The 16,065-nt window shown below is 39.3% G+C and overlaps 1 protein-coding gene across 1 annotated transcript in view; it reads right to left on the bottom strand.

The window, feature by feature from the left end:
* Positions 1–3,556: 3,556 nt before the first annotated feature.
* TGFB2 (transforming growth factor beta 2) overlaps positions 3,557–16,065 on the bottom strand; it is a 70,286-nt gene continuing 57,777 nt past the window's right edge. The window contains exons 3-7 of the mRNA XM_008496577.2: positions 12,297–12,429; positions 12,068–12,178; positions 9,529–9,703; positions 8,817–8,970; positions 3,557–7,093 (exon numbers count right to left, since the gene is read on the bottom strand). Of these exons, the coding sequence (XP_008494799.1) occupies positions 6,935–7,093; positions 8,817–8,970; positions 9,529–9,703; positions 12,068–12,178; positions 12,297–12,429 (732 nt within the window). The 3' untranslated portion in view covers positions 3,557–6,934. The remainder of the gene's footprint in view (positions 7,094–8,816; positions 8,971–9,528; positions 9,704–12,067; positions 12,179–12,296; positions 12,430–16,065) is intronic.

Raw genomic sequence — 16,065 nt, 5'->3', positions numbered from 1 at the left:
AGTGAAGGATGAGAAATAGGAACAGCCTTTTATGCTGTGGATGCACAGCCAAGTCCAAAGCAAAAAGTACAATAAAAATGAGTCCAGTTTTTCTGCAGCTTTATGTTAGGCCTATACTTTATGCTGACATGAACCTTCTGCTGTGTTCATTTTTCCTGCTCCACTTTCTGGGATCCAACTTTGCATACATTGGTTGGCTTGTTTTGACACTCCAGATCTGCAGTGATTCACCTCCTGTGTTATCCATGATACATGGATATCAATGTGAAAAAAATCAAGTCACCTCATACCCTTATTTACACTCTTGCCTTTTTTTATAAGTGAGCATAACACAGAAGAAGCAGAGGAAACAATATATTTCAGAATACATCCAAATCTAGCTTTTACAAACTGATCCAGACCACCTCTTTGAGAACAGGTTACACACTGCAGAGGAATGCATAACTTGCTCATGAACTGCTGGATATTTTTTTCCTTTCTAATTACATTTTTCCAAAGGAAAAAAAATCAGGCTTTTTTCAGATAAATGTATTTTCTGCTTTTGATGGATGAAATTAGTCTGCGAACCCTTGCAGACTGCCAACAAGTTTACAATAGGAGCTGGAATGAAGCCATCAATTAATTTCATGCATTCCATCAGGTGGCAAAAACCCCATCATGTATTCCCATAATTCTGCTCTTTAAGCACTAAATAATGAGGTGACCCAAAGTGTGGTGTCCCACTACCAGTTCTCTGGGAATCACTGTGATGTGCAGGGACACTCTGACTGTCTCCAATTGCCATTACTAGCAATAGCAAAAATTACAAGACTATTCTGTGAAACTTGTAACTTGCAGACTCAGAGCTGTTAAAATGAAAAAACTTCTGGCATCTTAAGCTAAATGCCTAACACCCCAGCAGTGAATCTGGTGATTAGAATTTGGATACAAATCAGTTCCAAGGGTTGGACCTAACTGAATTTTGTAATTGGTTCAGATTGGAACACTGCATGAGAACCACAAAGACTTGGTTTTTTACTTTGGTAAAAAATGCAGACTTGCATGCAAACATTTTGGTTTATCCACCTCTAATTAGATAGATGAAATCATAAGAACTCTTTTCTGAGCCTCATGATGTATTTCATTGAACAAAAGGAGATTCAGGTCATGGCTGCTACTTGTACCTTCCTTGTTCCCTTTCTTCTGGGAAGTGTGAGTAGTGAGGATCTTTTAATTGGGTCCTGCCTATAGCAGACCCAGAGATGAGTGACCACTGACAATTCCACCATTCCTGCCATTATCTTGACTTGGCACAAAAACACCCCATGCAAAGGAAATATTTGTATCTTGGACATCCATATGTTTTAAGAAAGGTTTATTCCCCAAGGGTTCTGTATTAGATTCCAGCAGGTTACTTCATTAAATGAGCATATCAAATTTGATTGGAAGTTCTCATCAGCTTTCTGTTCCATTTAATTTTATTTTTATACAGATGAAGAAATTACTGTTACACCCATACCCACTGACAAGCCAACTACATTACTTCACATCTACTTTATAACCAGATATAATTACATAACCTCTTGGTTTATTTTCTTCCAGAACTCATGCATCCTCACAGAAACTGTTCCATCTGATCTAAGAGGCAGATTTTGGCCTAAAAAATGGTTTTCAAGACATTTATATGGTTTAGGTTTTTTCCTATATTGAATATTCCACATTTATTAACCACACTTTGATTCAAGCAGAGCAGCAAGGGCTTCACTGATACAGTGGAGAGTCTGTGTTAGTGAAAGGAAAAGACAAGCCCAGCATCAAAAAATTCTGCATAAATCTCATTATTGTGGGAGAGCTTCCACCATTTCAGACCCATGCTATAAAATCTCTCTTAGCACACTGTGTTCCCTCTACTTCATTCCTCTTAGTTATAGGCACTAAAGCCACTTTACCATCTAAAATTTCCAATCAAAATTCCTTCTCAAATCCTCTTGGTTTTCACTCACTTCAGAAATAAAGTAGACAGAACTGCAAAGTTTTTCACCTTACTGTAGAAGGGCTTCCTTGGTTAAGAATGGGGCTGGCAGATTACATTCATGTCAAAAGACATAGCTGGGCAGCTAAAAATAGTTAGAATGCAAAAAAGTATCTGTCAATTTTTGCAGAACCATAATTTTATCTTAGTATAAACTGACTTAAATCAATTAAGGCAGATAACTGTCAGGCAGCTTTTTAATGCTCATTCCCAAGTTGCTTTTTTAAACACATATTCAGAGACCACAGCATCCATTTGTTCTAATTAATCGCAACAACACTAAACAATCTGGCATAACCATACTCTTTCATTCATGCTAAGGAATATTAAGCACCTCTTAGATCCCAGAGAAGGCACCAGGAAGGGCAGATGCTCACCCCTTCTCATCATTAGTTGCTGGTCTGGAAGCATTTTCATAAATTATTTTATCAGTTTTAACAATTCAACCCTGCAGCCCTTCCTCCCAACAGTTCTATTTGTTTTTGTGGCTAGAGCTGCAGAAGGTCTCACAAAGAAAAGCTGCAGTACCAGGCTGCTTAATGCTTACTTGCTTAGATAATGCATTTGCATATTGCAGAGCACATGCAGAGAAACTTAAAGTCAGGGATATTATTTTCTGTGAAAATATCTCCCTTTCACATGGTTATGTGGCTGCTGCTGGCAAACTAAAATAGCTGAAGCATTTGAGCACTGGCATTTCTCTTTTAGCCAGTGACAGAAAGAGATTACACTGGACTATGACTCAGATTTGTGGGGGTGGGCAGGGGTCTGCAGGGTCTCCAGCCCAATCTCCTCCTCAGAGCAGGCAGAGTGGGAGCAGGTTGTGTGGAGTTGAGCCCATGAGGATCTTCATGGAAGGAGATGTCATGCCCACTCTCAGCAACCTGTCTGAGGGCTTGGACTCTCTGTAAAAATATTTTCCTGTCATGAAGCTAGAATTTGCCATGTTCCAACTTGTGTCTCTTGCCTCTCCCCCATTATCCCATCTCATCCCACTGCAGACTATTCTGTTCTTCTAAAGGATAGAATAGCAGGGGACCATTTACTGTGTGGGCATCATGGAACAGATCACCTTCACATCCCCCACATCACTACAGAAATGAGAAGGAAACTACTTTTAAGATCATCTACCAGAGGAATACCATGAAACCTGGTGCCTGCCATAACAGGACTGCCAGGACACGATGCTGGTGAGGGATAAGGCACAGTGGGGCTGTGGGTTGACATTGCTCCTGCCAGGACAGTACCTGTCTTGTGCACACATGGGACAGCACTTATTGCTGCTCAGAGCAGTCAACCAGAAGCCATGTCTTGTCCACAGACCAAGACATATGCTGCAATGGCTGAGGAGAAAGAAATCCTCACGGCAGACACAGTCCATGCTCATCCTGGATGGTTTTCTTTACTTCAGCCCATTCCAAACTGTGTCAAGGTCACACACACTAAAATCACACACCCAAACAGGCCTTGCAGGGATTAAGCTGAGCCAGAACTGACACATCTCCTGCATCAGAAGAACACTGCCATACGAAAGCAACAACAGCATATAATTGAAATAATTTATTTACCACTAGAGCACCACAAAAACAGACATACAATGTGTTAAAATACAGAGTAATCGATCACCAAAGTACAACACAGCTGTCCTTTAAGTTCCTTTTTTTTTCTCCTTTAAACCATGCCAACCATACAACTATACTGATGCTAAACGCATAAAAAAAACCGCTGTCCTACTTCACCCAGCTAAGTGCTAAAATTCCCCCCTCAGCCCCATTCAGCCCCTTGAGTGGGATTTTTCAAGGTGCTGAACATTTCCCATCAATTCTCAGGGACTTTGCTCAGTGGCAATTACCTTGTAATGATAAAGCCTCTGGCTCAAAATCCTTGAGCTGTTGCTCAAACTACCATCATTCGAGGGGGATTTACACCAGACCTGAGGAGTGCTTAGGACTCACATTACCCCACCCAGTAGAAGGGAATTTCATTCATGAGTTCTGCACATTGTAGGCTCAGGCTTAACATCCTTGGTAATTAAAGGGAAATACATGCCTAATAAACAAAATATTTGTAGGAGCTTTGTAATAGAGTATTTCCAATACTATCAGTGCATTTTGAGGACAAAAAACTCTTTTAAAAGAAGCACTTGGCTTTGGGGTAATGACTTACAAAAATAAGGTTTAACACAATATTAGAGAAAAATTCCAAACCCAAACTGAAATTATCAACTGCGTCCAGCGCATAGTCAGTATAGTTGGACTACTATGCTATCTCCTGTGCCATTTTTTCAAAGCTTCAGAGGTTTTGAGCTGCATTCCCATTAACAGAGAATTGCAAAAATGTTTTTGAAGTTTTTAAAAATGTGTTCATCCTTGCCTCCTTTCCTGTCCAACAAAAACACAGTTCTCATACTGAACCTGATAAAACTAATTTTGCTGCTCTATGCAGCAAAATCCAGAGTATTTACTACCCTGAGGAGTTTCACTGAGTTCAGTGCATCTTCTCACTGGAGTAAGTCTGGCTCAAGCAAGTGTTAGCAGGGCAGATTTTTCAATTGTTCATCTCAACTCACTAAATAACTCAGATGTCTAACATACCTCCTCCTCTGCACTGAGTCAATGGGTGGGATTAGATCATCTGTGGGGCTATGTTTCCATCTAGGCAATAAGTACAGGCTCTACTGAAGTCCTGAGGAGCTACATATTGCAAGCCACTGGGGTACTTCAGTTTTGCATCAGTGTTCCGCTGAAGCCAAAAAAAATTGCACTTCTTAAAACTGGAGTTGACAGCATCAAGCTCAGGAGTGTCCTCCTGACACCACTCAGGTCACTGACAGAAAATGTCTTTTGCATCCAAACAGTACGTTTCTAACACAGTTTTCCAGCTTTGCTATGAAAAACCATTCATCATGTGAAAAGAACTGAATGTGCCTCCTTTGTGATTTTTTCGCTAATTTAGGCTTGGGCTTTTTTTAAATTAAGAGTATGATGTGGATTTAATTTTTTTTTCTTTTACTCTCTCTACAATATTTAAATGTGTAACTACAACAAAATCCTAGGAACCTTGTGTTCCTTTTTATTTTTTTTTTCCAGAGAAGCTCTAATGTGAACTCAAATGAAAAAAAATTTACAAAAACCCAAATCAGCAGCCTGATTCTGCTAATCCTTACATGCACACCAATAGCCTAAAGGGGCCTGCCATGCTGCTGCAGAAGTTTAAGGCAAACCTCTGCTACCTGCAGCAGGGGGATGGATCATTGTTCCCATGGATTAAATGTGGGGTCAAGTCCCTGCTGTGTGTGAGGCCAGCACTTGGCCTTTGGTGGCAAACCGGTCCCTCTTACACCCTGCTCAGGGCATCTCTGCAGCAGACACTTCCTACCTGCCTTCTGCACAGTGGTGAATGTCATTCATTCTCTGCAAGGGTTTGCCTCACCAGGCTGGGACACCTCTTCTCACAACACCTTGCTCCCTGCCCATCTGTTTGAATGTCTATATAAAGGAAATTAAAAGGTCCAGGAATCAGAACCACATCACGATTCGTGTGTTACGAACGGGGACGACCGAGGAGGGAAGGGAGGAAGGGGGGGGAGAGATAATTTTAACCCATCCTTTTTATAAAACAGAAAAACAAATGGAGTCAGGTAGCTTATGTCATAGTGATGAACAATATACAAAGCACATGTATAGCAATTATTATAAAACATGTATTTGTAGTGCAAGTCAAAATATAGGGACTCTACTCATACTGGCCAGCTAGAGGGAAACACATGATTCTGAGTGATCAAAAAGAGCCCCAAATTCAAATTCAAACTCATAAGAGCTGACAGTATTACAGAGTACAAAAATATGGTGAAAATTTACACATTACACATAAAGTACTTAATTTTTTAATAGTTTACAAATAGAGATCTACAGATATGTTTCCAATTAAGCTGGCTTTTACTACCTACCTATTGTAATACTCTAGGTATGGTTACATATACCAAAAGAACAAAAAATTCCCATAGCATAGCTATACAGCAACATATTAAGGTCTGAAGATTAGACCAGTACATGTTAAATATTTCACTGGTTTACTAAGCTGACATTTTAAATCATTTACAGTAAAAAAAAACCTTATAGACTTGTCTTTGAGACTGAAACAGAGTGTCCTTTATTAGTAAATTATTCAGTATTTAAAACAAGGGTTTGAGACCTTACAAGAAGCCTCTCTAGGCAGCTGGCATGAAAAATAAGGTATTTTAAAAGCAGAGTTTCTCCATAATGTAATAACTGGCTTCTATTTTAATCGACCTAAACTAACCATTACTCTTTAATTCGTTTGAGCTTGTGTTCCTCTAGGCTTTGTATGCATTTCTGGCAGCTTATTTGGTCTCCACTTTGTCCACATTGGCTGGCTTTCTTTTTTCCAATGGTGATACGGAAATGTTCGTTTGATAGTTTTTACACACAAATAAATAATGCAGTTAACTCTACAACTAAGAGGAATGGGTAGGATGCCTATTGCGTAACAATACAGAGAGATCAAGTAAGGCTCGGGACAGATACAGCAACTCCACTTCATGGGATTTTCCTGTTTTTTTTCTTTTCACATAGTAACACTAACAAATTTCTTCCAGTGTTTATTTTTAAAAGGTTTTTTATTTCCTTTAACTTTGCTTCTTGTTTATCTCACACTATGTTTAGGTGAAATGTAGGATAAGGCCTTCAATGTTTTGCTTCAGATGCCAGTTTAAAAAAAATAATCAAAAAACAACAAACTTTCAAAAAGTTCAGACTAGTACCGCTTTTTTTTCTTCTGTTTTTTTTTTTTTTTTAACACTGATGAACCTGGGTTTTTTGTTTTCTTCTTTCACGCTCTCTCTTTCTTTTTTCCCTTGGTTATTTTTTTAATACACACATCATGCTGTTCCAGGGGTATCCTTTAGCTGCACTTGCAAGACTTTACGATCATGTTGGAGAGCTGTTCGATTTTGGGTGTTTTGCCAATGTAATAGAGAATGGTCAGGGGTTCCAAATCCTGGGATACACAGCATGGAGAGGCAGAAGCTTCTGGATTTATGGTGTTATACAAGCTGAGTACCTAGAAGGAGAAAGGAAAAAAGAGATTAAGTGAGCTACCTCTGCCTTCCTGCCACTGCAGAGCAAATTCCTTTCTGCATCGCTTCCTCCCACAGTGCTCGAGATACAGCTCACTGAAAGCCATTCGAAAATTCCTAGATTGTAATATTTTTATGCTTCTCCATTTCCATCCAGTGTCGCAGTCTGTCCATGTTTCCTAAGGTTTTATCCATCCAGTCTTAAACCTCAGAGAAGGTACAAGCCTGGAGCCTGCTTTGAAAGCATAACCCTTTGAATCAATACACACACTACTGATATGGAAAGAAGAAATGCAAAGGGGTTTTTTCTCTGCCTCCAGACTGATATTTACTGTTACAGGATTTTGGCACCAAAGGAAGAAGAGAGCCCATCAGTGCATATCCCCTCCTCTGCTTTTTCACTCTGGCTTCATTTTGCTAAGTGCCATTCATGCCACCCTGCAAGCACCAGGACTCAAGCTGCCGCTACTCCCGGTGAGAATCAGCTGTGATGAAGTTAGCAGTGCTGGTGCTTTATGTCACATTGGATTCATATGCATGGTTCTCTGAAAGGGAAGTATGTAGGGTTACCCACTGAAGATGCACAGGTATTGCTGAGGATGCCATTAATGTGTTAGCCAAACACCAAGTGACCTTTTCCTAGAACTTCAGCACAACATTTGCAGCTTAGAGAGACAGAAGATCTGTTCAGGACAGAAACACTAACTACTTTATTAAGCAACTTCTGCCTCCTTAGGCAAATATCCAAACCACATATTTGTGACCATGACAGTTATTCTTCCTCTTTCCTTTAAAAACAAGTGCTGCTCCAAACTGTGTACTTAGCTACCCCACACCAGCATGGAAACATACTTACGTATTTATACCTCTGCTTGCTGACATTGCTAATGCCACAGACAGAGACAACTACAAAGGCTTAGTAAGGGGAGACATCATTCTCAGTACAGACCGGAGGGTGAAATTCTTGCTTTATGACAACTCTGATGCTAATGTCTGCCTCTTGCATTTACTGTCTAGATATCCTTTTTGACAATATGCTCTTCACAGCAGGATACTTCTCATCCTAATGCAGTTGACTAAAATACCACACCTTATCTCTCAAATAAAAAGTCCCATCTCAGACGACTTCAGCAACCCAAACACAAGGTTCCCCCTCTGCATATGAATTTTCAGTGTACAAGAATGAATAAAGCTTTTGAAGTAACCAGCATATTTTGAATCTACCAGTATATTTTAATGAAATGATATGCACATTAGCATATCAGTAAGAAAGAACAATGAAAAATGGCAGGTCATAAAAGTAGGTAATAATCATGTGGAATGATTCAGCCCTTCTGTTACTCTAATAGTGCTTCCCTCAGTACTTCTCCAGACCAAACACATTGTACTGTCTTCCACTCGTGCTCTCTAATGCAAGGTTCCTTCCTAACCAAACTAAAGCTGCACCACATTCATACTCAGAAAGAACATTCCTTTCATCCACCCAACCATGTCATATCCATGAACACCTTAAAAACCAGAAATATCTCTGGGCCAATACATTCCTACTGCTTTAGCACTAGCTTGAGGCATGTGCAAGTCCCTCTATAGGGGCACATTCCATCATTGTTAGTTACTGAGATAATAAATACCTTTGGCCATGCTGATGCCAGTCCTAGAAATATGTTTCACCCTGCACAAGCTGACAATTAGCAAATCATTACTTACTCTGCTGTGCTGTGTGTCTGAGCTCCATAAATATGGGCAGGCTCCTGCACAGAAATTAGCATGATATCCTTTAGGTTCATGAATCCATTTCCAGCCAAGATCCCTCTTGAAGTCAATATAAAGTGGACGTAGACAGCAATTATCCTGCACATTCCTGGGAAATAAAATACAGACATATACATTGGAGACAACAATGACAACACTGGTAATAAAAATAATCCAGTTGCTTGCTCCCTAAGTGATGCTTTACAGGCAGTAAAGTCCAAGTCCCAAAAACTCACAACCGAATCAGTGGTAGATTATACTGTAACTGAAATAAGATGCTTAGACATGGCAGGACTGAGTTATACACACAAAGTTAAACATTTTCCTGGAGGACCAGTAACTACTTTTCTAAAGATTCTCTCTGAGCAGGTGAACACAGTGGAGGTGATAATTTGGCTGTAATTATAGGGCTGATGGATCTGGGAATCATCCGAGATGGAACTCAGCCTCTGCTTTCTAAGACCACAAACTTCTTCATCTGCCACTGCCTCTGCAGGATTGGAGAGTGCTGAGCAGATAACCTGCTGCACACAGACCCTGTGGGTCCACAAATGAGAGTCCACACTCTGTATAAATGCCAACTGTAAAGAAAGATGATAAGCAATGGCATTACACCTCTGATGGTGGCACTAACATGTAAATATACTGAATATGGATGCATAGTTACCTAAAGCAATAGGCAGCATCTAGAGCACGCTTCTTCCGCCGACTGGGCTGTTGCGACTCAAGTCTGTAGGAGGGTAATAACATTAGCAGAAGATGTGGGGTCTTCCCACTGTATTTTTTCCTATTGGACTTTAAAGCTTTCACATCACCACTGGAATATGTGTAGTCATCAATACCTTCAAAAAATACATTTTGGTGATAAACATTGTGTTGCTTTTTCTTCACATATTAAATAAACCATTTATTTAAAAATACTCTTTCAGAAACTGGGCAATGACAGTCTCAGCCTACCATGTATACTGAGGAAGTGGAGGCAAATTGGAACCCAAGATCCCTAAGATATTCACAGTTCTCACGTTATCTGTTTTATCAGCCCTCCCACATTCACAGTCATTTAAAGGCATTTCAATACATTTACCAGACAGAAAAGATTACTTCTGTGACTGCATCTGCACTTCTTTGTTTCAAATGACCCAATTAGTGGGGCTTTAGCCATTTCACCTAGGGCAGTGATGCAGCTCTTAAAACCATAAAGCACCATAAAACACCATAAAGCACCCCTGGATAATTCCCCTTCATTTCCCACTCTCACTTTCATACCATTATTCTTCTCTTCCACACTTACTTTTTTCTAATGTTTGTAAATTCTCTTTCTCCCATTTTATTGTGGTCTCCTACTTTTTTTTTTCAGAAAGTCAGTTATTCTACCACCTTCTTTTGTATGGCCATGGCAACATTAATCAAAGTATTTCTTCTTGAAATGGCAATCAACAATCTCAATTTTTTTCTATTTTCTCTTGAAGCAGTAACTGCCTTACTAGATTATTATGGCAACAGCACAGGCAAAAGACTCAAGGTATTAGCCTTTCCTAGGAGTCCAAACAGCTCATGTTAAGACTGTTGCTAAGATCCTTTTGAAAACTAACCTCATGAACTAGATAAAACTAAAAAGATACACTTTTTTTTTGTAACATTTGCAATTACAGCGACCAAGTATCATAGCAAGTTTTTAAATACACACAATGGCTTTAATCACTCGTACAGTATATGTATTAGAGAAAAAATTCCAACACAGTGAAACAACAGTTAGAAAAACTTAATACTTAACAAGGAACATAGCCAAATCTTTAGAAAACAAATGAACCAGACCATGATATACTTTTTAATAAATGAGAACTGCATAAAGAGAATGTGGCTTTCTTCTAACATAGCCATAGGTTTATATGTACTTGAGGAAGATAATTATAGCACTGTCAATTACATAACTTTTTTTTTTTAACTAAAACTTTAATGGCTTAAAAACACAAGGGAGCTTACGTGACCTTTGTAGGGGTTGGGAGGAACCTTTGGAGATCATCAAGTAGATCACCTTGATACACCTACTCTTTATCACCTTGTCTGCTGTCCATAAAAAGCACACATATCCATAACCCTAAGTACACACACTTGTTTGTTCCTTAATGACTACTCAATCCAATTTTTAAGTTTTTGCCAAGTTTTCAGCATAAAAAATACTTCGTGGAAGCAATATGCAAATATGTTACAATAAATTTAATGTGCCTATATAGATATATAGAGATAATAATTGTCAACTAAACTAGGTCTGTTGACTTCACCTGAGAATCAGACTTTCACTGCTGGAAGCAGAAGCACATAGACAGGCATATTGCTCCTGTTTCTTCAACCCACAATACACCAGTGGTTAAACACTGTAGGACATTTCTAGAAGTCTGGCACCTAATGCTCAGCTCCTCCCAAAGCAACTGATGCCTTTGCTCAGAGTAATTTAAAGTAGTACTGACATGACTGAAAAATAAAGAGGGAAAAAAAAACAAAGAGTAGCTGGAGATACTTCGTGTGCCTGAAGAGCTGGAAGTAAGTGTGTAGGCACTTAAAAAGACTGGGACCTTCTATATTCAGTGAGGGGAAAGAGAGGTGTTTCTGTAAGCAAAGCATCCAAATGTTGTCTTACTTATATTTTGGAAATTTGCATTAAACAAGCATTGCTTAACACTCATAAAATGTAACATGCTCACACACATTATCTAATGTAAGCAGCTTACATGTGTGCCAAACACCACCCTAATTTGACTTTCCAGCAGGAGACTCCTCTAAGCTTGAACCACTACAGTGCTAGGATGGACAGCAGTCAAAGGGTTTATTTAAAAAACATTCAGCAAGTTTTCACATGACTACCTAACAATGGATCATCTACTGTGCAAAAGTCTTTCCTACATCCAAAATTGTACATGTATCCACTGTGTATGCTTCAAACTGTAATACAGACGCTAAAGGACATTGAAGCTGCACGTACAGAATGAGACAGCTTATTCATGCCGTTTGGTTTTAGAATAGTTCAGCTAATACAGTGTTACCCTTAGGCCTTCAATACCATTTCCTAGCAGCTGAGAATCAAGATTCTCAAATAAGCAAGTTTTCAGTCCTCTAAATGACATTTTAGAGGCACAGTAACAGCCCCTTGTTTCCCTCCTCAATTAGTAAGTACCACAACACTTTAAAAAGCTTTTTGCTTTTGTTACCTGCGAATCTTGCTTCAAGCTCCTCACTTTTATTTGGGATGATATAATTATTGGAAGGCACAAAGGTGCAGCACGGACAATGTAAGCTTATCTTAAATCCAAGATTCCTGTCTGAAAAACATAAGAGTAAGTGGAGTTGGTTTTTAGCCACGGAATGACTCTGAAAGACTTCTGAGTTAATGGAGGAGCAGTTGGGACAGGAGTGAAAGCAAAGAGCACTTGTTGTCACCTCTGTGATGGAGCCACTCATGTACAGCCTCAGTGACATCAAAAGACAACCATTCTCCTTCTGCTCTTGTTTTAACCACTTTGCTGTCGATGTAGCGCTGTCCTGGTGAGGATAACTCTTTAGATTTTAGAACCTGTAAGAAACAAATATACAATTGCCTACAGGTTAGCAATTACCTATTTTTTTATTTAAATGGACCACCAACAGTTTAAAACAGCAGAAGAAACTATTACAGTTCAAACCTCTAGCAGCAGATGCACATTCAGGCATGCTTTCAAAAAGAATTTTCCTTGGGTGTGTGAGGAGGATGATATAGAAACACCCTAATGAAATCAGCTTATGCTTCCAAGCAAAATATGCCATCATATATTCCTTCTTAAGAGAAATCACACAGAAAGACTGCCCTGAAAACTTACCCTGCAAAACATGTGGTCAAGAGATCACAGTAAATGGAACAGCAGAAGAAGTTATTTGATCTTTGATAATACTTACACTGTTTAATGGGTAATATCAGATGCTAAAGTTAAGCCTGTACAATTTAGCCTGTACACTGCAGATATAGCATCACTCACCCATAACTAAACTCTATAATATTCTCTTATTAATGCTTCCAGCCTTCCCTCTGACTTCAGGAACTTGTCTTACATTAAAGAAAGTTATTGTCCATACAGGTAACCTGTGGGTATGCAGAGACAGACTGGTGTCAATCGTGGCCACACCTGGATTTCTGCAACGGGTGTTACTGCTTCTATCTAAAATTTGATGCCAGCTGTGTTTGTATTTGCATCAAAACTCAAAACTTTCAGCAAAGATTGCTACTGAGCATGCAAAAAATAACTGAAGAAAAAAAAGAAAGGGCTCCTCCCTTTCAATTTCAAGTTTCAAGTACTCATCATCTTCCTCCTAACTAAACAATTCCATAAGCGCTTTCCCACATACAGGCAGAGCCTATTATCTACCCTAACTCTGGGATGAAAATCTGGACTTTTGGCTGCTAACAGGTTTCCCAATTATTACTGTGTTGATAGTTTTGTGATGCAGGAAGCTGGAATATAGTGCAACACTAAGTCAGCTCCAAACAAGATACCACACAATAACATCACTTTGTAACTTTTGGCATGCCAGCTGTGTAACTTCATGTTATTGTTTTGGGTTCCTTCTCTCTTTAACCATCCAAGTCCATCTTCAAATGAATAACTGACAATGTCTCATTGTTTCCTCCTATTTTCTTAGCCCAAGCCAACCTGACATCTAGCAAATGCTGTCGGAATAAAACAATGGTGAAATGCATAATTCATGTGAAGAAAAATATTTCAAAAGAGGTGTGAAATTACATCATCATGATAAAATTAGGCCTTTCATAATTAAACAGAAAAGCAGGGTGGAGAAGGCCATATTCTGTCCAACATGTATAGTTTCCCTATTTATTTCAAGGAAGTGCTGGACCTCTCAAAGGTCAACAGTGCTGCTCCCACAATAACATTTGTCTTCTGAGAAGAACAGCATCATGACAAGCTCTTTGCCTTCTTTCTGATCAACACATTTAACAAAAAGACATGAGAAGATGTTGTCCCAAATCCAGAAAATTACCTTGTACCCCTAGTAGGCAATGCTGAGCTCTCCAGTAGAATCTGAGGGCACTCAAACATTGAACACTGGGACTCTTTTTTATGAGGCAACCTTCAAACAAAGTGTTTGAACAACTGTTTACAGAGAGTCTGGCAGCAGCAAGAGGACTACCATTGCTCAGAAGTGCCAGAGTGATGACAGAATCAGTAATCAATGCTGGGAAGGTCCCAGAGAAGTACAAATATAACTGTGCCTTCTCTTTGGTCTTTATCAGGTCAATTAAAGTGTTTCTGAGGATGTAATGCAGCTGTCATCCTGCAAGGATGTGTTGGGGCAGGAGGGGGTGTGAGGAAAATGGGACACTAGAACTTGGCTCATTTCTCTTCCTTTCTGCACAGTCATATCTTTCTGAAGACTCCAGAAACTGCATACCTCAGTTTTGGCAGTGATGTAAGGATATGAAAGTAAGTAATTTGCCAAGACCAATCTCCTGATATTAGCTATAACTGGTCTTAGATATGTTCTGAAGACTCAGCTGTTCCTTGGTATACAAAGTGTCTTTATCCCAATCCCACTGCTATCAAAAGACAAAGTCAATGGCTGGCAGCGTGTACCTAGAATGGAAGGGACTTGTGAAAGTACAAGAAATAGCCACTAGAGTATCCAATGGTACAAAGGACATCCATTCTCAGCAATGAACTAAACGTCAAGAAAAGTGTTTGCAGGTTTTAAAACTGTAGGACACTGTGGGACAGGACTGATACTGCAGATTAGAAAAGCTAGATTTTATCTACAGCACAGTATCTATAATATCTGAAAGTGAGGCTTCCCCTCATGTTGTTTATGCTGCATATTCAGGAAGAAAATTATAAAGAGTCAACTAAAAAGTAAAAAATTATGGCATCATTTCCAGTTGACATCTCGGGTTAAGCAGGCATTAGTGGGTCTTAAGCAAAAGCCTTTTAAGTGCGATAAGTACCAGACTTAGTGAAGCCAGAATGTCCTGTTCAATCTCCTTATCCTGAGCTGACTATCTTTATAGCATTAGGGTGATGTAGGATCTCAATAACCTGATTGCTTTTAAACAAAAATGATCTTCTAGCCTCACCATTTCAATTTTTTCCTTTTTCTGTCATATTCTTGCAAGAATGGAAATCTAAAGGATGATAAAATCCTGGGGTGGATCCTCAGTGTATAATCCCACAATATAAGCCAATAAAAGATTCTTCTTTTCCTACACTGCATTGTGTTTCTGTCCACACTGAGCCAATTGCACTCTCCATAGTGGTAAACAAAGTGGCCTCTTTCTAGGAACTTATCAGAAATTTTTACAGCTACAATATTTTCTACAAATGAACCTTCCAGAAATGATTACATGAGGAGCATTTTAAGTTTCCCCTGCCATTATCCCCACCATTTCCCCTCTTTAGTTTGCTTCCTAGTTTGCTTCCTAGTTTGCACTACGTTTCTCGTTTTACCTTCCCCATCAGCAATAAACCTTTTTCTTCCTATTTACCCCCAAGTCTATACTGTAATTGAAAAACTTCTCTTCCACTATTTCCCGCACTTTCCTCCAACTATTTTAGGTGCTAAAAGGAAGAAAAGCTTTATCTGTGCATGGCAGCTTTTGTGTTTGAAAGCTTGTCTATGTCTTCCAACTATACTGACTGGTCTTAGAAGAGACATTCTCTTTATCTATAAACATTGCCTTGCCTTGACTATAAACACTGCCTTACCTTTATGTTTAGCCCATTGCAACCACATCAAACACTTATCAGAAATGTTTCTGCACAACTTGTACCTGCAGGAGCTAAACTCAGGCCTAAAAAGTAAAAGGGCTTTGTGCAAGGGTTTTCAGTAAACTAAAAATATTAATAGAAAAAAAAAGGGGGAAAAACCCACAGGAGAGAAGAAAGACTGAGTTAAACTTATCGTTTAAGCCTTTCTGATTTCTTTCTGGCATCTTGTCCAGACATCCCCCTGTGAAGAGGCAGAAAGAGCTGGATATGCCTATGGGTCATGATGTGGATAGTTAGGGCTTTTGGACAGAGTTTCCACATGTGAAAACTCACCACACTCACTTACAAACAACACACTTAAACACACAACAACTGCACAAGTGCAGGTACAAGCATTCCCACCTTCCCACACATGTGAGTGGAATTTCAAAATCAACAAACTCAAAATTCAGGTTGTGAAA

Source organism: Calypte anna, chromosome 3 (assembly GCF_003957555.1).
Source record: "Calypte anna isolate BGI_N300 chromosome 3, bCalAnn1_v1.p, whole genome shotgun sequence".
Classification (NCBI taxonomy): domain Eukaryota; kingdom Metazoa; phylum Chordata; class Aves; order Apodiformes; family Trochilidae; genus Calypte; species Calypte anna.
This window is presented reverse-complemented; position numbering and strand designations above follow the sequence as displayed.